This window comes from Rhopilema esculentum, chromosome 13, assembly GCF_057945365.1.
Source record: "Rhopilema esculentum isolate cy_ngs chromosome 13, ASM5794536v1, whole genome shotgun sequence".
Taxonomy (NCBI): domain Eukaryota; kingdom Metazoa; phylum Cnidaria; class Scyphozoa; order Rhizostomeae; family Rhizostomatidae; genus Rhopilema; species Rhopilema esculentum.
The window spans coordinates 9103556-9128668 of record NC_142827.1 but is presented as its reverse complement, the minus strand read 5'-3'; the positions used below and the strand labels follow the sequence as shown (position 1 = coordinate 9128668).

Genomic DNA, 25113 nt, shown 5'->3' with positions numbered 1-25113 from the left:
CTTCAATCATCATCATCTTGTCAGTAACAAGGGCGGATCCAAAGTTAATTCAAAGGAGGGGCATTTGGTAGTGGGGGCGCTGAGAAATTATCAGAAATTAGTGACGAGCTTGTGCTGTATGCAAAAATTTCAGATCCTAACTACTAAAAGAGGTTTTTTAAGGAAATTTTGTAAGGAAATTTTCGAAATAATTTTTCTCTACATTGAGGTAATCCTTGAAGCAAATTAACCTATAAGTCTCAGAAAGTTTTTCTCATTCTTCGAAAGCGGCGAACAATTTCCAAAAAGGGGTGCCATACTTGCTTAAATCCACCTAATTACCCCCCCTCTTTAATCCACCACTGGTCAGTAGCCGTAATGGCCGTGGGTGCACCCAAGACTGAACATAGTTCTGTATAGCTTAAGTTTGTTGGGAAAAAAGTCAATACTTGCAGGAAAAGCCCCCTAGAATTAAAGGGCGAACATGCCACTTCACATAGTACACCCTTCAAGCAGAGCAGTGATAAGAACGCCATAATGACAGCCCTAGCAGTTGAGCCAGGCTGTGCGGAAGAAGTGGCATCCCTCATACTTAGGGTCAAGAAGTCCTAGGGTCTTAGTAGGGCCTGGTTTTCCAGGAAAGTCTCACACCCTTTTTTCTAATAACTTAATTTGCTATTAAAACTTTATAAATGTCCAGTTTTGCAGAGTGATGGGTGCAGTCTCTACTCTAGCAGATTGTAACAAAAAATAAATGTTAATTTAGTATTTTTTTGCAAATTTGTTTGGTATCTTCCATAGAAATAGTATCTTCAGTTTGATTCGTATTTTACTCAACCGGGAACGCAAAAGAGGCCACCCAGGATAGAGGTTTTCATTTTGGAGGAGGTGGCCTAACTTGTACAGAAACGAAAGTAGACAGTTTAATTTACAAGGAGGCTTTTGGAGATGGGGATTGGTTCAAGTGCAGAAGGAGTGACAGATGAAAATCCATTAAATTATGACTTTACTAAATTCTTGGATCAGCAAGTCCCTTACGAAGGAAAATATTTGTTATTCTTATTTGAAAACAAAATTCATAGTGGCGGTGACTTTGAAGTCGTGCTTTATAATCCAACTTTTTCAAGCAAATGTTTTTGTCTAGTGACTTTTAAAGATGTCGAGGAGGCTAAAGAGAATATGAAGTAAGTGTGCTTTAAATATTGAATAATGACATCTTTATTTTCTTCTTTAATTGTCACTTACCAGGGATCAACATCGGAAAAATCTGCTGGTCGAGAAACCATATTTTGAACAAATGTCAGAGATAGTGAGAGGAGAAGTATTTGCAAATACCGCTTGTTTATTTTCCACTGAAGTTGAAAGCTTGTCTATAAACAAAAATGTTTTTTGTTAAATATTGAGCCCAAAATATTTTAAAGAGTTTTGAGGTTGTCTAAAATGTTTGCCACCTTTTTGTGTGAATTATGGGGAACAGTGCATGTGAGTGCATAGCAACACATAGGCTAGGCTAAGCGGCAAACAGTTAGATCTGTGGTGCACTTGCAAAACTGTTGCCAATTTTTTATATTTGAGTATTTAAATATAAATTACCTTGCCAATTCTTTAAACACTATTCACCTTTAAAAGGCATTTTTGTGTGTATTACTACCTTTACATGTTGTATTAAAAACTTAAAATGAGACAAACGAGAAACATAACTTTTTTGGAATATAGCAAAGTTTTGTTAGGTTTTGCCAGTCAAATGTGGCTTTTTGGGAGTGCCTAGTTTATATGTCATGACTTGTAAAGAGATTGTATTTGACAGCATGGCGTAACGTTTCTCAATTTAATTATTCATAGGATTAACCACGCCATATGTTATTCCTTTCGTGCAAACACATTTCCTATTCTATTGAAAGTTTTAGCAGATAATACAATAGTTTGTTAACATGTGCTATATTAGGAAACAGAAATCTCCTATTTATAATGTCATTTGATAAACACAAGACGTTTTGAAAAACCTCATTCTCTTTATTTACTAACACCCTGATATTTAGCTGTTTACAAACATTGGGAAGCTAAACTGCACGGATTGAATAAGAATGTTGGTTTAAAAAACTGTGCAGATGGAAAAAAGCCCTCGCAAATTTATTTTTTCTACTTAACTCCTCCTATATGATCTTATACTGTTGTAAGCAATTGTCGGAAATACATATAGCTCTCTGATAGTGCAAATTTTTTTATTTTCTACTGTAAATGGCTTTGAAAAAAGCAAATATTTTACAACATATCGGCTAAAAGCTTTTTTCTGACACTCCTCAGAGCATAAAACATCAGAATAAGGGTCCGAAAGAACATAATGAAAAATACATACCCAGCTGTGGGTTGAAATAGGCCAATCAGAAAAACGCAAGCACAAAACCGGTATAGTTGACCAATCAGTGCCACGTGCCTGTGTTCATATCTCCACATAAATTGTTCACATCTTCTACTAAGATCTTGAGACCATTTTATGCATGCGTATGTATTTTCCATATACATTGGGTATCATATATCACATCTACACATTGGATTGCAGAAATTATGTTTCTAAACCATTCTCATAGTTAAATATGTCACATTTAAACATTGGGGTAGTTCATGGTATTATTTTAGTGCATTCTTTGCATGACATTGTTAAGCCTTTGACCCATGAGAGAACATCTTTAGTGCAGTGCATAGAATTGTCAGATTCCTCCAGGGGGGAATTTAGATGCTTGGTAAATAAGCAGAACAATGAAAAGCAAGGGAGCTGTATGGTCTTTACAATTCATGAAATAATGTTTCTCTCACTTTCTCTCAAATCTGAGTATTGTTTTATGAAAAAATGTCACTAAATCACATTGGATTTTCAATAGGTTGTTCTTTTTTAGGTACATAAGACTTGTCTAAATAGGTCCTTCTGATAACAAATATAAGAGCATCAAAATGTGATGCTAAGTAGCCTGCATCTCATAGTTGTTGAATTTGACATATTCTCTTACTTGTCTGTAAATTTTTGACTTTTAAGAAACTTTCAACTAGCAGCGGAATAATAAGTCACTCCTGTTCATTCCCAATATTCGCTGCCTGTATGAAAATGTTTTTTTTGTGAAATAAGCAGGTCATCCATATTTATAATCATGATTTACATTATGACCTTTATGAACAAATAGAATGTAATGATGTAGAACTGGTCTAGAAAGCAACACACAGGAATGGCAAAATCCATTCTGTTCTGTTCGAAAAATTAGATGACCCTTGAAATAACAAGAACCTCTATGGCAAGGACATATCACACAGTAATGAATTTGAATAGCATTTTCATTGTAATTTTGCTATAAGGTGTCTAGAAAATTGGCATCTGACCACTTGAGAGTAATACCTGTATTGTTTTTCATTTTTTGAATCCTTGTTTGTTTTCAGTCAGCCATTGCCTGGCAAAAAGTACTGTCATTTCTTAAACAAACTATTGCTTCCTTCTGAAATAATTGATGATTTTTGCTCTTATTCTCTTATATAAAAGAAAATTTGCATTTAGTACCTTTTTTTCAAAATGGTATCAAAATATTTTCTTTGATAAAGAATGTTGATTGTCAAAAGTGTTCTTTTTATCTGCAGTTTCTTAAATGCAGAAATCGTGTTGCTATTTTGTTGTCCCTAATAATTGTTTTCCTCAAAGCTGTGTCACAAGTGACTGTAGCTTCGCTAGAAATTCTCGAGCCCCATGCGGCCAAGCCTCCAGGTAGTTGGTGCCTAAGGTACTACTGGTCGTATTCGTTTTTCCACATTTGCAGTATAGATAATGTATAAAATGCTTCGACAGAGTAAGCAAAAAAATTTTGTGCTTTTTCTTATGTTTCGGCAAAACATAAATTTCAAAAAGTCAGCAACTAAAGGTTTCAATTTTTTTAACGGATTTTCCAAAGAAGGAAGTTTCGCACGTTATGTTTAGAATTTTATCATTGCCTTGACATCGTTGTCAGAGACAATTTTGTATGAAAACCAAAACGGCAGCTAAAATTTTTAATCAACTTTTTTCATAAGAAATTTACCTTAACTATAAGTCTAACCTTTATTGGATAAATATTTTTACGCAAGGCCTCACCGGAAACCTGTTATTTACGTGAACAGATTTTACAAAACACACAAGTTTGGAACATGTTTCAAATTCGACCCTGCAGCCGACTAGGTCTTATCCAAGATATCGGGATCGAATTCGAAATCGGGATAAAATTCGAGATCAGGATAAAATTCGAGATTGGGATCAAATTCGAGATCGGGAATGTGATGTCTATTCTATTGTGATAGGTCAATAAAAACGCGAATTTGGTTTGCGTTTTTTCGTCCGTCCGTGTTTTCTTGTTCGACTTCAACCGTATAGACAGGGAATTTTGTAGAAAAAACTAGCAAACTGCCTAACCTCAAATTTTATTTCACATTCTTACTAAATCGACCATGGAGATTCCAAATCCAAGATGGGCCAAAAAAAATTATCACCGGAAGTTACTGTTTTTGATGACGTCATCAGAAAAATGATAAAAAATCTTTAAAAATCGGCAAAGGACTTAAACTCAACGTTTTTTGCATTTTTGCACTAAATTAACTGTGCGAATTTCAAATCTGAGATGAAATGAAAAATATCTTGAGAGGAAGTCAAATTTTGTGATGACGTCATCAACTTGGAGAAATTCACTTTGAACCTTTTTAATTGTTTTCTCGCAACTATCATTGTCAAATATGTTCCATATTCGAATTGCACACATTCAGTGCTTTTAAAAGATGTATTGAATTTCTATTATACTTACTTTTAAACGTTCTTTCATGACGTCATCATCATTTTATGACGTCATCGCCTTTTAAAGGTAATTGAATAACGCGTGAAAGGAAGCCTAAAAATCTTTAGCTAGTTAAAAAAGTCATTCAAAATTGAAATTTCGTTGTATAGAAAATGATATGGATCCATTCATCCTTCATCACTGTCTCCTTTGCTGGAACTCCAGAAGAAAATGTAGTTCCACTCATCATCGTCTGCTTTAAGCTGATCACCTCACCATAATTTTTCCCATGGCCTAGTCCTCATTGGTTACGGAATTTTCTTCGATTTCATCACTAGAGCGCTGCAGATCTTGCAGTTTTTTAGCGGAGGGTGTGCGGGGCCCTGCACAAGATGAACATAATTTGTGTGAAAAAAATTTGGAATTATTTTGCTGACTCCAGTATTTTCTGCAGATATTCACAGCTTTTTTAACGTTGAAGATCGGATATTTTTGTCATCAAGCCGTTAAGAAACGTTTTTCTCTGTATATCCTCTTCGTGCCATTTCTTATCTATTTATCAAATGTATGTTCAAAATTAGAATATGTAAAGAAATTTTTTTCCTATAAACCACACTAATACCACCTGTAGGCCAGATCATTCTTTCCATCGTATGTCTAACCAAAGCTTAAAGGCAATTTCTCTTACAATCTTCTTTTGATAATGTAACCAATAGTAAATGCTTGTGTCAACCAGTATGGATCTGGTTGTAGAGCTTCTGATTATCTGTTTTTCATTGCCTTGCGAATTCTTACTCTTATCTGCACAAGTGTTTCATCACATTTCCCTTTGTATGATTATTTTTGCACAAATTTTATCGCTTTCGTGAGAATGTCTTTGCAGATTTCCTGTCTCATCGTAACTCTCTCGAGCAATTTTCCCTTTCCAGAACACTCCTAAAGCTTTTTAAAATGTTAGCTTTCCTTACAACAACATTACCGGTGTTGTTTCGCAGCCAATAACTGCATGAACAGCCGGTAGATTTTTGGAACTATCTAAACCCAGGTAAGATACGACGTTCCAAAATTAACGTACCTCTCGTTGTCAATCTTTAAGGAATATTTCCTTGAAGGCTTTTCACACAATAAGCAGAAAACTACATTAGTGTCCTTTCGACAACCAATGAATTTTATCGATGAGGAAAGAATGGAATATCAAGTGGATGTCAGCCTCTACATAGCTGCAATTAAGCAAGTATGTCGTGGAATCTTTGATTATCTTTAAGGTTTGTTCTTTATTGGTAAACACGAGTGCTTTCAAAATTAACTGCTTTCCTTCTTAGCGCTGGTAAAGCCTTGAACTAGCTTTAGAAAGTAAGTTTAGGCTTTAGAAAGTATGCTCAGGTTAGTTTATAAGCTATTATGAGAAGTCGTTCTAATAAGCAACGAAAATGTTTTTAGAAGATTTGCAGAATTTAGAAGATCAGTTTTGTAATTTGAGTTGAGTTGTTCGATTTTGATAGAGGGGTGGATGCAAATAAGCACTCGAGTGCATATGCATCGAATTTTCGCAAATAATTTGAATGTTGTAAGAATCTTAGGGACACTGGGAACACATAATCCCATTGATTTTACGTGGTATGAGATAGGATTTGCTGGTGTCTAGTCATGGTTTCTATTATGTTATGTGTTAGGTATTGTCGATTATACTGGCTAGTAATGGTAGGAATGGGCTGAGAGAGATGGGTTGTGCAGGTTGTGTCCCTTTGTTGATGCCAAAATCCTTTGCCAAGTCTTGCTATATTTTGATAATTTTCTTGTGGGGGCCCCCTTGTTCTTTCAATGGCACTAATCCACTGCCTATTGGGTACAATTTTCAATTATATATATACCGAAAAAGTTCTTTTAAGCCCCGGGGGGGGGGGCTTTTTTATTTTTTCAGTCCTAGAGGGGGCTTAAAAGAGAGGGAGGGCTTATTAGAGAGAGGGGGCTTATTAAAAATTTGAATTAAAAAATGTTTTAAAAACGCCCCTGTATTTTTTTGTTATAAAAATGTCATACAAATTTTGTCAGAAAACTTCGCTAGCAGCTTCGAAAGTCTAATTTATCACGTATAAGTTCCTCATGCTCATCAGAATCACCAGGATCAATTGATAACCCTGATCATCTTCTAAACAAATTTCAACTCACTTCTTATAAGGTGCACAGGTAAGTCTATACATGGGCCGTATTTAATGCACGCGATCTTATCACCATCACACCCGCCAAGAGACCCATTTAAAACGCATTTTTTCTTTGTTCGACACTGGGGCTCAAGAGGGGAGGGGCTTTATAGAGAGTGGGGGCTTATTTTAAGATTTCGCTTGAAAAGGAGGGGCTTGATAGAGAGGGGTTCTTTATAGAGAGGGGGGCTGAATAGAGCTTTTACAGTATTCATACTTTTGATTTCTGAAAAATTGCTAGGCATTAGCTATTGAACATAGCCAGAAATTTTCAGTTTTTCAACAGTACTGAAATTTATTAAAAAAGTTTTGAAAAAGCAAACATTTTACAACATATTGGCTAAAAGTTTTCTCGTCTGACATTCCTCAGAGCATAACACGTCAGAGTAAGAGTCTGAAATAACACGATGAAAAATATATACCCAGTTGTGGATCGAAATAGGCCAATCAGAAAAATGTAAACACAAGACCGGTATAGTTGTCCAATAAGTACCGCGTGCCTGTAGAAAAATTACCACTGGAGTCTAAGAGAGAAAACGAACTCCTTCTGTCTACACAATGGCGACTTTTTCGTTTGTATTTGGATCGATTCCAAAACTGCTAGATAGAAAGACGACCAGGCTCTGCCAATTATCCGTAAGATGTCGTCTTAGAAAAGTTTCTTTTAAAATGAAATGAATGTACCTTATATTCAACTTTGGCTACTTTTATTTTATTTTTTTTTAATGTATTATTTCTTTCAATGTTACAGAAAGATGGCTGATAGAATTGGCCCATTTGTTAAATACATTGAAAGTGTTTATAATGTTGAAAAGCTGCAAAGTATCATTGCCCAATTGAAAGCCAACCCGAACTGGTCAGCTGCACACATCGCAGCAGAGTTAGAGCTGGTTGAATGCTTTGAATCTGCAGGTTTTATGAAAGAAATGGAAAACCACCTTTCTGAAGAAGAGTTGACACCACTCCACTTAGCATGCAAGGTAAATAAAAGCTTTCTAGGCAGAGTTACAGGGAAGTTGTTGAAAGTAACATGATAGGAAACAATCCAAGGGGCAACAGCATTCTGGTGTAAATCCTGTCAGAATGTTTTGCCTTCTGCAGCATGTTATATCTTTTGTTGTATTGAGTAAAAGTTAATTGAATTAATGTTAAAGGGCCCTCACGAAGTTTTCTCCGTTTCATCTCATTTCAGGGCCATCGGAACCCGGTTGGCTTGGATGCTGAAGCCCCCCCCCCCCTTAACTGTAGTATATTTCCTTTATGACAGTGTATTGCATAAGCAGAAATACAATGGGCAGCCCCCAAATATGAATTTTGTACTGATGGCACTGCATTTCAGTTTTAGAAGTTATTTTCTTTTATGGGGGAGAACAATGTGCACATCCTCCAGTGTCTCTTACTTTGTTTAATTTGACCCTTCAATGGTATCGGTTCTGTCTTGATTTAAGAGACATTTATTTTTGAAAGAAATTACTACAAATTTTGAAATGTAAAATGTCAATTATTTAAATTTGAAAGAAGTTTACATTATCTTCAACTAAATAAGAACAGGCTATATGTTTTCGGTCTTGCAATTAAAAGAATTTAACATAATTGAAGGGGATATGAGTATTTTGCATATTACATACAAAGCTTACCTCCATGCTCCCAATCCCTACTCCCCATGCTCCAAAATTTTCTGCCTGATTCCTAGGTTTGAAAATTTTTACTTAAATGATAGTTCTGAAAGTTTATTGAAATCATGGTGTCAACTGAAAAATTGTGTGGTTTATTTTAAGTTTTAAGGGCCTTGGTGTGAAAAAGATCTAGAAACCCACCCCCAAACTCAAAATAATCTGAATGACCAACAATTTCATCAAAATATTATTTCTAAAGTTTATAGGGGTGATAATTGAAAATTGTTTATCACCCTTTGATAAACTCAAAACTAAGTCTTTTTAGATCATGCATAACGTTCTCTGCAACATCCTTCAGAATAATCCCATATAAGTTTTATTTCAACAGTTTTATTTTAATGTTTGCAGGATGGTAAAACCAAAACTATTGAAAAGCTTTTGCAGCTTGGAACAAAATTTTCAACAGATCTTTTTGGCAACACACCTATTCACTACCTTGTTGAAAACCATCCAGACGTTATAGAAGCAGCTTCTTCACTTGGAAGTAAATTTGCAAGTGCAGGTAATTTTAGTGTCATATTTATTCTTATTTGTTAAATATTAAATGTACCAAGAGGAAGAATGAAGTATTGTCTTAAAAGTATTTTTTGAAGACATATTTTTTACATGTATGTATTGAATATCTTAAAAGTCAAAACAATACCAAACTAATTTTTTAAAACCCCACCTCATTAAAAGCAGGCATTTATTCTAAGTTGCAAGAACATTGCTTCACTGGCTTATTAGGAAGTTTGCAAAACACTCATAAATTTTAATGAACTTTGGTTTGCTTTTTTCTGACATAGGCACTGGACAGTTAAAAATGATTTCAATTGATACTTTCTTTGTTATCATTGAACCTATTGGCTGCCATAGGTAGATAAACTAATTAGGATCCTCTTTAGTTAATACAACTCCACATTTTTCTGTGTTTGACAGCTTATTGCTAGTATCTCTATTTTTTAATAAATATCATTGAAGCTGGTCTCGCTAGGTCTGTTTGGTATCAACTTTGTTTCTATTTCCTCATAGGTGATCAATTTAAAGACAGCTTGAACACTTTGAACAACTACAGCGAGTCTCCTATTCATATAGCCATTCGTCTTTCGCAAGAAAATGTCTTGAAAGTATTACTTGAAAAAGGAGCAAGCTGCAGGTTGCCATGTGGACATATGTTTGCAATCCATCTTGCTTTGAAGAGTCAGAGTGAAGGGTGTCTCAACGTGCTCATAAAACATGACAAAGAATGCCTTCACGACAAAGACAAGAAGTACAATGCTTCACCATTGCACTGGACTAAGTCCTCGCAGGTAAGTTGCCGTTGTTATCGATTGTTTGGTCAGACAAGGCACTCTCAGTTAAGGTTAATGGGAATCAGTTTTTATGCAGGTCAAACCGCAGTAACTATTGACGACAAACACAGTTTGCTTTCTTAGGAAGGCGCCAGAGACTAGAAGACATTGATTGGTGGAGATACAACCAATTAAACGCGCCAAACGCACATATGTTATTGTGACTCGGTGGCATAGCCGAGGCTTCTATATCGTAGAGTGGATTAAGTTTGAAGATCAATGAACGAAAGGAACCATGATATCATGTTTATAGGTCATATTTTTAGAAATTACAAGAACCATCGCCCGCTGGCGACGGTGTGTTGTTTCTCCGTGCCATTTCAATTGGTGGCTAAGTTAGTAACGAGTATGTTCAAGATATATGCGATGGGACATAGAAGCGAAGCGTATATACTCTGAATCCAGGAATTTAACGATCCACTGGCAGCGCATATTTATAGTAATCTATCGCTGATATCAGGAATAGCAATGCTTTAAAAAAGATTATTGACTTTGTGGTTTGTGCTGCAGACACATCAAGTGCTTGAACTGTCAGGAACATTTGAAGTTTGGGTTATTTATAAGCTTAACCTTTTTGTTATTAACCTCTTAAAACCAGATCATTATGAAAGTAGTAAAGCAGAATAGCCTACAAATCTGTATGGCTTTATGGCGAGTATTGCTTTATGGCTAGTATTGCTTTATGGCAAGTAGCCTTTATGGCGAGTATGGCTTTACTAGGTGCAAGATAAGTATGTTTGCTTGATGCTTGATCTTTTTGCCTGACCTCATCCTTATTTTTCTTTTTTTTTATCAGGCCGTCAGTCTTTTGATTGAAAATGGCATTGATCTGGACAGTCATAACAGTGATGGGCAAACCCCTTTGCATGTAATGGCAAAGAAGGGAAGGCTGAGTTGCATTGTTGCTTTGATTTCCAATGGAGCTGATATCAGCACAACATGCAATGATGGAAAGAATGCCTTACACTATGCGGTCGAGGTAATACTGCAATACTTTGAAATGCACCTTCAATTATTGGTTCTTTCATGGAAAACTACTAAAAATATCTTGTCATGAACGCCGTACTCTTTCGGACAACATATATTGAAATGTTAATGTTATCAGTTTCTTTTTTAATAAAGCTGTTTCATTGTTTACTGTTATGATTTAAATGGCCCTTCAATTATTTGTTTTTCGTGGAAAAGTATTGAATTAATAAATTTCTTATAGCTCTTGTTTTTATTATTTTATTTTTGGTGTGGAAAATTCATGTAGTTTCATATACAGGGTATATTTTGTTTGCCTGTTTAGCCATAGCAACAGCCTGTCTGCTCTAAAGATTATAAAGCGGCAATAATGAGTATTAGTAACCAATCTTAAAATTTTCAAGGCACAAAACGTTGGTTGTGTAAAAGCGTTGCTTTTGTTTGGAGCTGATCATGAACTCAAGGACAAAAACGGCCTTAATGCACACGAACTTGCCGATCAAAAGCCCGAGTCTTTAGCTGCCAATGAAATCAAGAGTGCCTTGAAGAAATTCGCAAGTATCCACAGAGGTGGGTTGAAGGTTTTTATTGTTAAGCTGTATTAACGTTAGAGAGGAGGGTTTTCAAATGTTTTTAGGATGTAGAAAGAATATGAGATTTCTATCCATCATGTCAGTTGACAAGATTGACGATTATCATTTCATTTTACAAGATTTTATGGCTTCTTTGTACCACAGCTCTTTGTGTTACTCATGCCCACATGTAATCATATACCACATGTCCTGTAGCATGTTGAACAGAAGTTAAAGAATTGTTGGGGATAGTCTTTTATTGTTTTGTTGGCCAGGTAAATGGAATATCAAGTGTTGTCTAGATATTAGTTTCCATGTCTTTAAGGTTTGTGGTATTCATTAAAAGAAGAAGTAGTCTTTGGAGTTTTATTTTAATAGTTTAATGGGCATGGAAAGACATTTCACTAGACTGATTTTAGCTTGTGTAAATATTCGAAGTTGTAAAATCATTATTACATTCAGAAAAGATAAATTGTACACAGGCTGAATTTTGGTTGCAAAATCTGACTTAGGATCTAAAGTTTGCTCCCAATCAGATAAAGATGATTTTGAAATTAAGTCGACTGTTTTAAATGAAAGATAGAGGATGAAAACAGACATCTTACATCTTATCAAATTTCCTAACCTAGAGCCTGTGCATGAGGAACATCCGAAACGAAGTTTGATAGGTCAGGCCAAATCTGTTTACTCTGAGATGAAATGCAAAATGAAGCAGTCCATTCATGGAAAAAAGCAAGCTTCCATATTGAAGTCCAAATATGGCAAAGACGCGGTTCTATGTTTGGATGGTGGCGGGATAAGGGGACTGGTACTGACTGAGCTGCTGTTTGCGTTAGAGGAAGCCACCGGACGTCCAGTATACGAGCTGTTTGACTGGGTTTCAGGAGTCAGCACGGGCTCTTATTTAGCTCTAGCTATGGCAACAGGTAATGCATCTGATTTTGTTGCTATATTTTTTACTGTTTGTAAATTATTGAAATCCTCTAATATTGATTAAGAGGAGAATTCCTCTGGCTAATTTTTGGACCACTAAAGGGTTTCGGGGGCCATGGGCCACTGCTAAAGAATAAAGCATCTTTCGGGGAAACAACTTGTAAAGAGATGGTCAAAAAATTTTTTATAGCTGTACCGCTGTCTTGTGCAATGCTCTCCGAAAATTCTTAAGACTGACCACCAATAAGTGCCTCTTGATGTTGCTAAAAGGAATTTAACAAAATGGGGGTGATGGGATTAAATAATAACATATTACAGTTTTGGAGAGAATTTTAAGCCGTCCATAGGTTATTTTTTTTGAATTTTTTTGAAGGGAAGACAATCCAGCATTGCCAACAGGCATATTTCAGGCTGAAGGAGAGTGTTTTCAAAGGAGGAAGGCCGTTCCCTTCTGAACCACTGGAGCAGTTTCTCATCGACGAATTTGGAAAAGACACAAAACTGGACTCATTCGACTTCCCACGGTGAGTTACTTATCGCTGCTGATTTTTCAGAGTGTCCGGCGCAGCTTGAAAAAGGCTCAGCCATGGTTTATTCGTATCGTAAGCCCTAATAAAGTCGAAGTACGATTCAGAAACAAGAATTTTATTGGAACCTTTTTTATTTGGAGTATCCTTTAGGGTTTTTAGGTGTTATAAGGATATTTTTTAATCCTTTGTACATGCGATTTCTCAGTTTTATGGCAAAAGCGAGTGGTTATCTTAACTTTAGTGCCCTTTATTTTGGTCCACTTTAATTGGCTTTAATTATAATCCTCATTTTGGTCTCGATTCTTTCAGCTAACTCTGAAAAACAGATGGTCACCTGACTCAGTACTAGTAAAATTGTTTCGCCTTGTCTCATCGTACTTTCCAAGACTTTATTGTTATGTCTACTGTTTCAATATATGCTAACTTTTGGTTTTTTACACTAGTTTTTGTGTCTTTTTTCGCAGAGTGATTATACCTGCAATTATGGCCGATCGAAAGCCAGCGGTGCTGCATCTCTTCAGAAATTACGATGCCTCTTACGATCAGCATTTTTGGCACAGAGATATCAGATTCTTAAGGCCAAGAAAACCCCAAGGTTTGATCTCAATTGGTTTCCTTTCAAATACCCTTGAAGCAATAATAGGGTTTCCATGATGCTATAGTGAATACCATTTTTCCCAAATGCTATAGTAAATACCATTTATAGGCTTGATTCACATGATATAGGTATCATCAAATTTTGAATTTTCATCTTTGAGAGCACATAGAATTATATATCAATATTTTCTAAAGCCTTCCCTTTTTCGTTCGTAATATCGAAAATATTCTTGTGTTAACAATATCACAGTTACTTTTCTTGCTTAGTGAAGGTCAAGTAGGCTACTGACATTTTCTAAATTCGTCATTCCAAAGCTGTTCCCGTTTAAACTGTGCCTGATAGATTTTATCCGCATAAAACTTGTTCGAGCTGATTTGCGTTTACACTGTGCGCAACACGTTTTGTCCACTTTGCCCTCCTGTTTACATTGTGCCTGGTACCTTCAGCCACATGACCTAAATTGTGCACAGAACGTCCAAAACGAAGTCATCTCTAGGCAACAAAATAACAGCTAAATTTCCGCCAACGTAAAAAAAACTTAACAGCTTAATTATCTCTTCAGAATCATCTGCTCCTCCTTCAGACGAAGTCTGAAGATATTGTCAAAACAAATGAGGCAAAGTTAGTTTAAATAATTCATTTTCTGAAACAAAATGACGCTGAAATAGCGAAGAAAGTGGGGAAAGCTGACAAGGATGGCAATGTTACGTGGACTGACGAAGATGTTGCACTTTTAACACGAGTATTTATCGACTACAAGGCAGCCAAGATGGCGACTACAAGACAGTGAAAACCAAATAGGAAGAAATAGCCAATCGCTTTCGAGCAAGATAAGATGTGGTAAAATTTATCCGGATAAAACCGTTACACTGTACCACAAAGCTATCCGAACTAATTTAATCCACTTTCTTAAGTGAACTATTTTGTTCGAATAGCCACTCTCAAATTCGTGCGGATAGCGTGGGTCTAGTGTAAACGCGACGCCTATCTGAACTAATTTCGGTGCGGATAAAACTTACCCGGCACAGTGTAAACGGGGTCTAAAACTTGGCATAGCCAAATGAGACTAAAAAACAGCGCATCTGCTTTTCAAAAATTCAACTTAGAAGCACTGAAAAAAAAATTCATGAGCTAAAGGACCCTTTTCAGACTGCTCCTTTTTCAAACTATTAAACAGTAATAACAACAGCATGTCAATGGGTTAGGGTATATTCATTTCCAAATCCAAGGATATCCAAGCATCCAAGGATATTAATAAACACCTTGCATTATCTCGTAATATCCACGGTCTAAAACTGTTTTGAGTTTGTTTAGTGCGAATTAAATGAAATTTTATCAGAGTTAGTTTCACGAGGATGTTGTAGAATCTGATTTACTAGAGGTTTTACTTTTATCCGAATTGTCTTTTCCCCTTTGGGTGTCAATTATAATGCTTTCATTCTGTTAGTTGGTCCTTATGTGCCCTTTTCGATGCATTTGGGATATAGGGCAGCAGGAGTTCTGTATTTTGGGTTTCTACACGGCGTTGTTGGTCCCTTGGCTCTGATGAGGGTATTTAAGCATTTGGGTGGGGCTTATCTTGATTGTTGGTAGACCCCGTACCCTCCCTCCCTTTTTGGTATCTAGCTAAGTATGTTTTCTCTTTAAAGTCTTTTAAAATCTTTTGTTCTCTTAGGAATATAAGCTTACCTACATCACAGTATTCTTTAAAAGGTCCTGTTGTTTTTTAGTTTAGGATGGGTCTGGCTTTTTATCCTGTCATATTTTGTCTTTCCCACTCATACCTTAGGAATCTAAGGTAGGACTGGTGCATTGGCCCCCTGGTGGGGAAAAGTGATTTTTTCTTGTCCATTCCCTGCCCAGAACTTAAAACTGCTTGAACTTGAGTTAATCAAGCTATATCTAAGGTTTAGGGTTTTTATTTGGGTTAGGTGGAGCAACTTGTGCCGATGCACCAACGGCCCAACGTTGCTCCCCGTGATGAGGAAATGTAGCCTCAATGCCTGATTTCATGAGGGATGTGGCAATGTTTTTTCTGAGGGAGCTATTTTTATCAAAGTGAAAACATTCCTCTTTTGATGTTATTCTCCCGAGTAGAAAATTAACACTGCATAAAATAACCACTGCTATCCTTGTTTCAGAGTTGGAGTTATGGCGTGCAGCACGCTGCTCAGGAGCTGCTCCTACGTATTTCAGGGCCTTAGATCGATATCTAGATGGGGGACTGATCGCAAACAACCCAACGTTAGACGTACTCACAGAAATTCACAACTACAAAAAGCATCACGAGATCAAGGATAAGAGAGAGCCTGCGCAGGAAGCAACTTCAAGGAATGCTGCGACGACTGCTGACATCACGCTGAAGGGTACCAATGACAATATTGGAATCGTTGTTTCTTTAGGTAGGAAATTCTTCTTGCATTTTTGCTTGCTGGTTGGAAACGGTTTTAGGATGTACATGCAAATAACCTACTGCATTCTTATGTTTCAGGCCAAGCAGAGTGCTGTACGTCTTGAAATCTCAGGGTGAAATTTTTTTCATGTACTGTTGCAGGGTCTTTGCAGGTTCTCAAGGCAGATTTGTTGCCAAAGTTGGCTACAAATCATGTGATATTAGGAAGGATCTTTAAGTAACATTAAAGTACATTATTAAAGTATTATGTTTTACGAGATTGAGGCCTGATGGATTACAGCACATGTACTCTGATTCTGCTGCGAGCCATTTGAGAGTGGCTTTGCACTAAGTGGATAGTGTAGTAAGTCATTTATCTGCTTTATGTAACTTAGCATATCTTATGCCTTTTTGCCTCAGGAACTGGCAGAGCTCCACTGCAGCCTTTGGGAGGAATTGATTTATACAAGCCGTCGTCAATCTGGGAAACCTCACAGGTCTTCAACAGTGCCAGGTGGTTTGGTGAATTGCTTGTTGACCAGGTACATTTTCTCTCTTCAGTTCCATTTCAGTTCCATTTTCTTTAGTACTAAAGGCTCCTCGTCCAAGCTTTTTGCTAGTCAATGTAGACATGAAATTAGAAAAAGTGTATTCGACCAAGCATTTTTCACTTTTTAAGCGACTAGTTCTGAAAATGACCTTCTCGGTGCCTTCTCCGAAGTTGCTTTTTCCTCATTTTTAATCAAAGCTTGGTGTCGAGGTTTCAGCCTTTCCTGTGAAATGAGAAACGTATAATCATTAAAAAAGAAAAATAAAATAATCTTAGGCGGTGTGGTAAGCCTGGTTGTGTCCTAAGAATGAGAAAATTATTTTTAAAATATGAGTCGGGTTCATTCTTCAACCAATTAGTTTGTGGTACACTGAGTGTCATAACATTAATTCCAGGGGACAGGTTAGGGAAAGCCCTTTACACCCAAGATGAAAGCGAGCAATCATGGTTTAGATTCCCCATTCTACAAGTTGTAACGTTACACTAACTACCAGTTCATACATTTTTATACCACAAACCATATGCTTGTAACAAAATTGCCTAACTATTTGACATTTTTGTGTGCCCGAGGAGGCAAGATCCTCTTAACTATGCAAAAATTTCTGGCCGCTATTGGTGAATTTGAAAGTGTCGCCTTTATTTTTCTATCCCTGGAGAACTAAATTTAAGCTATTGAAGCAAATTTTGTGAACATTTTCCAAATCCTGATGAGCAAGTAAGAGAACTTTTTCCTTCGTTAAAACTAAGGCTATGATTTTATCGATGACAAGTAGCATTGTTACGGGAAGAGATAGGCAGGTATTTAGGTATTAAAAAGGAATTATCACAGCACACCATTCGGATTTTCCAGCTTAGTTTTAATGAGTTGCTTGAGTTGCTTAAATATTTGAAAAATTCACCTTATAGTTTGGCTGCAAGGTCTTAGGGTAACCTCATAAATTGTAGGTAAAGACTTGTGATGCAGAAGTAGAGGAAGCAGGGGGCTGCTGTTAATGCCAACATGTAGCCCTTTTCCATTTCTTGCTAGAGAGTTTTAAGTGTGACGTCATAAAATTATATTTTTTTGGATTTTTTTAATTTCGATCCCATTACTGAAAAGAGCACCACGAAATACTTCTAAATATGCAATATCATGTGAATAAGTCAAAAACGGATGAGATTTGGCCAAAGTTTGCAAGCTACAGAGGTTTGATAGGGAAAGAGCCTGTGCACACGTGGCCATATGTCAGCCAATTCGTGGCATATTGAGCTGATTTTGCACATTTTGAGGTATTTCGTGATTTTCATCACTTAAGAACTCTACTGTTTTTTGACAAACTTTGGTGACGCCCTCCCCGTTCGTATTTTCTTTAAAACAGTATCAGCCTGGTAAAGACTCGAATAACCATGAAAATGTTTTACAGGCAACGAACTCTGATGATCATGTGGTGGAAAGAGCAAAGAGCTGGTGCGAAATGGTCGGTTTGAATTACTTTCGATTCAATCCGGAATTGTCCAAAGATGTGGAATTGGACGAATGCGACGACAGGGTGCTTATCAACTTGCTATGGGATACACGGGATTACCTGCACAAGAACAAGGATTTAGTCCAGAAAGCCGGACGTATTTTGATGGGGCTTGAATAAATTGTTGTTATTTTGATAGAAGCAAATATATTTTTAAAGTAAATTTTTCCATCGTAAGTTTATTTAAATTAGATATTTTGAATGAATATGTGATTCCAAGTATGTAGTTAATTAGTATTTAAGTAGTTTATTGCATAAATCAAGAGTAATTTTTAATCAGGGAATATTTAAGTAAGTTTTACGCCATTATTGTTTAACTCTCAGGGACACATTCTAATCATGATGATGATGATGATTATTTTGATAATTGTCACCACCTATCTCGGATACACATTTCATCAGGAGTAATAGAAGATTGCCCAGCCTGAACGCAAAATGTTCATTCAGAGTAACAAGATTTACCAAAATAAAGAAAATGTATCTTGTGGTTTCCAAAAATTTTACCTCCAACTAGTTTTTTTGTAGCGTCGGTCTTTATTTTCCTTAGTATTTAAGAACGATTAATTATTCATCATTCACACCACGGTTTATTCTCGTTTTTTCAAATATTTTTACATTGATTATTAGAAGTCAAATATATTTGTTACTATGCATAAATATGAAACCAACTCACCAGTCTAGTCGATAGTACAACTTAACACACACATTTACCTGGTTGCGTGAAATCTGTTGTGTAACAGCGTGAAATTTGTTAATCCTTCTATTTTGGTAACATCTTGAAGTTGTTTTTTCTTCCAAACCAGGGACTGCTAATGTACTCCTTAGGGACAGTCGTAAGGGTCCAGGAAATAATTGAGCCAATAAAAGGGTAATTAAGGTAATTTTAGGGGGCTCTTTGGTGAAAGATGTTGCTTCTACCCTCTCAGTTTGGCAAAAAAACTTTTCAAACTGTTTTTATAATTTTGAGTTTGGATATTTGCCATCATTTCATAGATATATTGGCACTGTCCTTTCTTTTAGTTGATGACATGTCTTTGATTTGCTTTGAAAAGCTGATAAGACTTCGGAGGCTTTAGGCTTTTTGTTCCATTTGTCCCTCCTCTTGATGTCTATTTTTGAGAAGCAGCGGCGGAAAACGAGATCTTATTTTGATGTTGTTGAACCGATCTAGAAAAGCTCAAATTTGTGTTTTGAAAATTAAAAAAAAGTTTTATCTATGCAATATCACCACAGTGGTTTTGGCTTTGCAGGTGTCCCATGTGAAAAATGTTTTTGTTCTGAGAGTAAAATGTACTCCTAACGAGAATCTAAGGCATACGAACTTTGCATGAAATTTTGAAAAATATTATGACGTCATTCGGTGGTCCTGACTACACAAATTTAGCTCACATCAGCAACTGTGCTGCAGTCAGTGGCATTAAATAATTAGGAGAGTTTTGGCAAATTATGACAATTTTTAAAGAGACTCAGAATTTGATATCTGATTATATTTCCATTTATTGGTGAAAGGGATGAGTAGGAACCAGCTTATTTGAACTATGACTCAAGACGTGAAGCTTCTCTAACTAGTCATCTTCGAATGCGTAGGAGCTAATCGCCTGGGTGTTCATTTGTTCTACTTTAATTTCTGCGAAGGAGCCATCTATTGTATTTTCTTTTAGTATTCGAATCCGAAAGTTACAATCAGCCAATCAGAGTCGAGATTAGTGAATTAGAATACATTTCTTTTGTTTCTTCATTTGAATGCCTTGCTTTTGAAAACGAAGTTGATCGACGGTGTCTTGGAGGGTCGCAAACAAGTTGAAAACGATTTTCTAAGCATCAACACAAATAATAGATTTTATGCATCGTTGAACAGTTCCCACTATTGCGTTCTATTGTAATTTCAATATTCGCAGGTCGTTTGAATCCTCGAAGAGCTTCAAGGAAAGTTGTCATTTTCCCGATGCTACAACAATCGGAGCGTTAGTATCGATTTGTGATGATGAACAGGACGCTTACCAACTTCCTCAGATTTTACTATATTGATTGTGTCGTTGCCTAAAATTGACTTTGCGGAAACGAAAGGTGGAGATCCGTAAATCTGCAAAGTCTGGCAGATCTGGCGCGTTCGGAGAAGGCAGTCATCATCACTTGCTGTATAACTTGATAACCCGCCTAAATTGTATTGGATTCTATTACAAACCAAGCTGATTAGATCTGGTTTGTTGGTATCGGTTAGCCCTGTTCTCTCGAGAAAGGAAATCGCTGTTCAAGTTTTTGTCCAGAAAGCTGTACAAGGTTACTGAATTCAAGCATAGATGAATTTTCACCACCGGCCTAAGACGACTGGATGAAAAACTGTTGCTTCATCACCTTCCTCGTTTGATGTTTTCACGCAGTTTCCCAGCCACGCTCAGACGTAAATTTAAAAGCTGCTGGAAATCACAAACTTTGTGGCTTTTCTAGCGGTCCTGTGATTCTGTTATAGTTAGGAAAAGTAGCTCACTTGTCGTGCAGACATGACTCGGCTGCTGTGGTGTATAGTATCGATTTCAATCGTAAAAATAGGTATGTTTGTTTTGCCAATAACATCATTCAAAATAACATCATTGCAATATATATTTCTGATATCTTATTGCTTATCAAGAACAGGGTTTAGGCTTACAGAGACAAATAGTCTATACGCCACATTTCTGACAAGCTAATCTCATTAACACATTTTTTGTTAGTTTCATTTTGACAGCCCCTACACACAGTACATATACTGGATTTACAGCTCAAACACCGTAAGCGTGGGGAATATTTATCTTGTAAAAAACTGTCAAATAAATTTTCAGATCAGAATGACATCGAATTAGTTAGACTACCTGGTCTTGATTTTCATACGAATAATCTGCTAAATCTGTTTCAATAATGCTAAACTGGTTTATTATAATAATTGAAGATCCAGAAAAAAATTGAGAAAAAGATCCTTTATATATATAAGAGATTATTGTCCATGAAGATGCCAGTAACAGAAAACTATTCACAGCTGAACATTTTCAAAGGAACTAGTAGAAAAGGCATTTCTTTGGTTTCACAAATCAGAAACATCATCAGTACCTTTTGTGTAAGGTCTGATGGTTGTTTTGATTCTAAGTTGTTTGTATTTGACTAGGCTTAGGCCTGTGAAAGCAGCTTGTTTTGGGATAAGCAGTACCTGAAAAGCATTGAATAGAATAATGCTCTTTTCTGTTTTATTTTACATTACTAAGCCTAGGTAATGTCCTGTAGCTTCAATGTAATTTGTAAATATTTGATAATCAGGAAAGGCCTTTTGGTTTAGACAATAAAGGATCTTGTTTAACTTGGCTTATGATTTTGTGCAGATTGTGTTTTACTAAGGCCTTGAAATATAGCATGTTCAAAGTCTGAAGACCTGAAATTTCAAATTTAACCCATTTTGAACAGAAAAGTTCTCACCATCATCATCTCTATATTGGCCAGCTTTGATAATTTTGAGCACTGAATATTTATTGCAAGATTTTTTCATTTTTAAAGCACGAAATCACAAAAAAATGAGTGAGTAAACCCAAGTCATCACATTAATTTTTTATATTTTCTAACCCTTGGTACAAAAATTGCCCTGTGCATTCATTATATATATATATATATATATATATATATATATATATATATTCAATAGCTCCTAACTTTAAAGTTCTTTAAAAATATAAATAGATACTCAATAAAAAAACAACTTGGTTGACGTTTCGCTATAAGCTTCTTCAGAATCATTCTGAAGAAGCTTATAGCGAAACGTCAACCAAGTTGTTTTTTTATTGAGTATCTATATATATATATATATATATATATATATATATATATATATATATACAAAAATTAAATTAATAAAACTGCACAACAGGTCTTCCTCTTTTTAAATGATACATTTCACGAAAAGTCATTTTAAATATTTTTAAACATAATTGATTTAAAAATACTTATGTTTTTAGCCAACATATCCAACCTTTTTTAGTTTCAACTTCTTTACTTTACTGTAATTGCAGCCCAATCTTACATAACTTTGATTCTTCTTACTTTGTGATTGATTTTCAAGCACTAGTCACTGGGTAGCTCTTTATTTAGAAAACCTGTACCTTTTATAGCTAGGTAGAGGTTGAATGGGGGTACACCTATAAATAATTTTATGCATGGTTTCGGAAACAAACTACTGTACCACTAACTGGCCTGTTTCAGTTGAGAAATTGAGTATTGTGACATTTGATTTTCAGTTTCTGGACAAGATATACCAAAGTTTCTTGTGGAACCATCAGATACAAATGTCGTAGAATACAGCACTGCAGAAATAGCATGCTCAACCACTGGCAACCCAGCTCCCACAGTCACCTCCTGGATGAAAGATGGTGTGCATTTACGTTTTGATGGGAGTAAATCAATTCTTACCAGTGGAACACTTAGAATATCCTTTGTTTCAAGGGCAGATGCAGGCTATTATCAGTGTGTTGCCAAAAACAGAATTGCATCTGTGATTTCAAAAAGAGCAAAGCTTAATGTTGCATGTAAGTTGCTCATTCAGTATTCTTCTTCAGTGACATTGCCTTAGATAAAAGGTTATAGAATATGTTTTTTAAGTTTGAAAGCCTTGGTTAGCTTATAAGGACACAAAAGAGGGAACAAAAGTGGACATTGGCTATCAAACAGGGAAACAAGATTGGGGTAGGGGAGTGCCTAAAGGCAAACATGTAAATGCATATCAATTGTTTCTTCTATTTGTTTTTCAATTGAAATATTGAAGTGAACATCCAAGCCTTGTGAGAAACAAAAAATGCACAAACTTGACAAACAGAGCACTTTTCTTAGCTGAGCTCCTAGGCATATCTATGGCACAGCCAACTAGTTTAAAAACTATTTAAGGATGGATGAAGTGGAAGTTTGTTTCTTCAAAGTATAGCAAGAAAATTCTGTGAAAATATTGCAAATCTTGCTGATGTATTTGTCATGATTAATTTTCACACTTAATTTTTAATTTTTGTTTTTCACCCAAAATGAAAACTTTGACATGAACGGGATGAAATGTAGCTGTATGCGACAATTCCTCTTAGGCAAAAAAGCTATTTTGGGGTAGTAATTGAATGGTTGCTCAACAGGAAGGAAAGGTTGTTAGCACTTTGTTATTGATGGCTGTTTGCAGCCAAGTTTAAAGAATGTCAAAAAGTAGTATATTGTATTGTATTGGTCAATTGGTAGCTTTCTTTTGAAGCAAGTAATAGTCCCAGCATATTCCTTGTGCCCTAATTAAACATCTGTTTTGATATGACATTTCTATTGTTTACAGATTTTGACCAGATATTTTCATCTCCAATTTATGTGACAAAAAATGGAGGGACAAGCTTTGTACAATCCACCCCATCTGTCTCCATAAATCCTTTGCCAAAGTCAGTCTATAGGTGGAAGAAGAATGGTGTCAATTTAGTTGAAGACAGTAGGATCAGTTTTTCCAAAGACAATGGACTCTACATTGCTGATCTGAACTCAGCTGATGCTGGAAGGTACACATGTGAAGTGGAAAACCCTGTCATGAAAGCTGCTGGTAAATCAAATGCACAACAAACTGTCAGAATAGTCATCCTCACAGTATCTGGTAAGTAACTCTGATTGGAGTCATAAAAACTATGATCTGCTAAATATATTATCTTATACTGTAACAATCATCTACTACTTTCATTAATGGCCCATTTGAGTAAAAATTTAGCTAAATAAAAATGAAAGACATTACTATGCAAATTAATAAAAGAAACATAATAATATGTATATTAGTAAAGGAATAATATAGGTAATCACAGTAAGCAACACATTGCAGCAACATGATAACTCATATGATTTTCATGGTTGTTTGTATGGTTTGAGACCGTTTTTCTTTTTGAGAACTGCATTGTTGTTCTGATGTTATCAAGCTGAAGTCATCCTTCAGTTAACTTTGGTTACAGTGCAAGTAATAACCTACTGTCTGTTTTATTATTATATAATTTAAATAACCAACCATCTCCTTGGTTCAGGATAATTGGTACTTGGGTTCAAATAGAACCAAATTTTTTTATGTTTGTTTTTATTCTTATCAAAATGCAATCAAATGTCTGCAAATTATAATGCTTAGCTGTGGTATTTGCAATATCGCCAGACATTGCTAAATTAAAACTTGGACTTCCAATAGATCTTAATTTATGTTGTAGACCTTAATTTTCAGGCTCAAGTGTTAAGATTTTTATAAAGACCATAAAAACTAGCAAAATGCAGCCCATCTGTTTGCAAGCTTCCACAAAGTTGGCTTTTCTCAATCCTGCTCAAACAGAAGTAACACTTTAAAGAGGGTTGTTATCATGGGCTAACAACCTACTTTTTACAATCTGCTTGTGTAACTTAACACTGTCACCTATCACAAGCCTTCAATGCCTGCTAAAAGTCCTTGGAACACCCTGAGATTTCTGTGAATTCGCGTGTTCCTTTCTGTTTCGTTGTCAACAAGGAGGGTGTTGTCCCCCTTCCCCCTCATAAAATGTTGATTCGCTAGCTGAAAACCATAGCTATGTAAAAATGTATCACTTGTACATGTAGGATTATTCATATTTCCGTGGCACAACATTGTACAAGGGGAAAGGGGATGTTGCAGCTCGTGCACAACGTAAATTATAGCAAGTGTTCCAAGACTTTTGGCAGGCATTGTTGCTTTATGTGGAAGGATAGAGCTTGCTTTGAATTGTAATGCATATTTCAGTCATGCATTCATTTTTTCTTTACAATATTGTCCTTATAATCATAGCTTATTATTCAAGGCCATAACATACTATCAGATTTTTCTCTGTTGCGATGAACTGAATAACATGAAGGACATCAAACATTTCTATCTATCGCTTGTTTTTCTTTGAAAGAAAACCTGCCCTTTTTGCAAGACCCTACTGCCTAGCCTAACCCAAAAGTAAGTTAAAGATGAACAAAAGGCCAAGGTTGAAATACATTATTTTCACCTGCATTGCCCCTGAATATTCTTCTGTATCAACAATAATTTTATTAGGTCATTCTGGACCCTTTCGTAGTTAAATTGATAAAAGCATCTTAATAC

The 25113-nt window shown here is 35.9% G+C and overlaps 2 protein-coding genes across 3 annotated transcripts in view; both read left to right on the top strand.

Annotated features, from left to right (window-relative positions):
* The first annotated feature begins 831 nt into the window (after positions 1-831).
* On the top strand, positions 832-19601 carry LOC135692311 (85/88 kDa calcium-independent phospholipase A2). The gene is made up of 12 exons (XM_065210422.2): positions 832-1163; positions 7710-7938; positions 8983-9136; positions 9646-9923; positions 10762-10944; positions 11336-11501; positions 12133-12429; positions 12810-12960; positions 13431-13561; positions 15706-15966; positions 16377-16498; positions 17910-19601. Exons 1-12 carry the CDS (start codon positions 928-930, stop codon positions 18129-18131), a joined length of 2430 nt encoding a protein of 809 aa, XP_065066494.2. The 5' UTR covers positions 832-927; the 3' UTR covers positions 18132-19601.
* A 186-nt stretch (positions 19602-19787) lies between these two features.
* The window catches only part of LOC135692310 (protein sidekick-2), a 33423-nt gene continuing 28097 nt past the window's right edge, over positions 19788-25113 (top strand). Inside the window, exons 1-3 of one of the 2 annotated variants that reach the window (XM_065210419.2) lie at positions 19788-20561; positions 22268-22555; positions 23332-23637. In XM_065210419.2, the coding sequence (XP_065066491.2) occupies positions 20513-20561; positions 22268-22555; positions 23332-23637 (643 nt within the window). In that variant the 5' untranslated portion in view covers positions 19788-20512. The remainder of the gene's footprint in view (positions 20562-22267; positions 22556-23331; positions 23638-25113) is intronic. The other variant, XM_065210421.2, reaches the window with a different exon arrangement.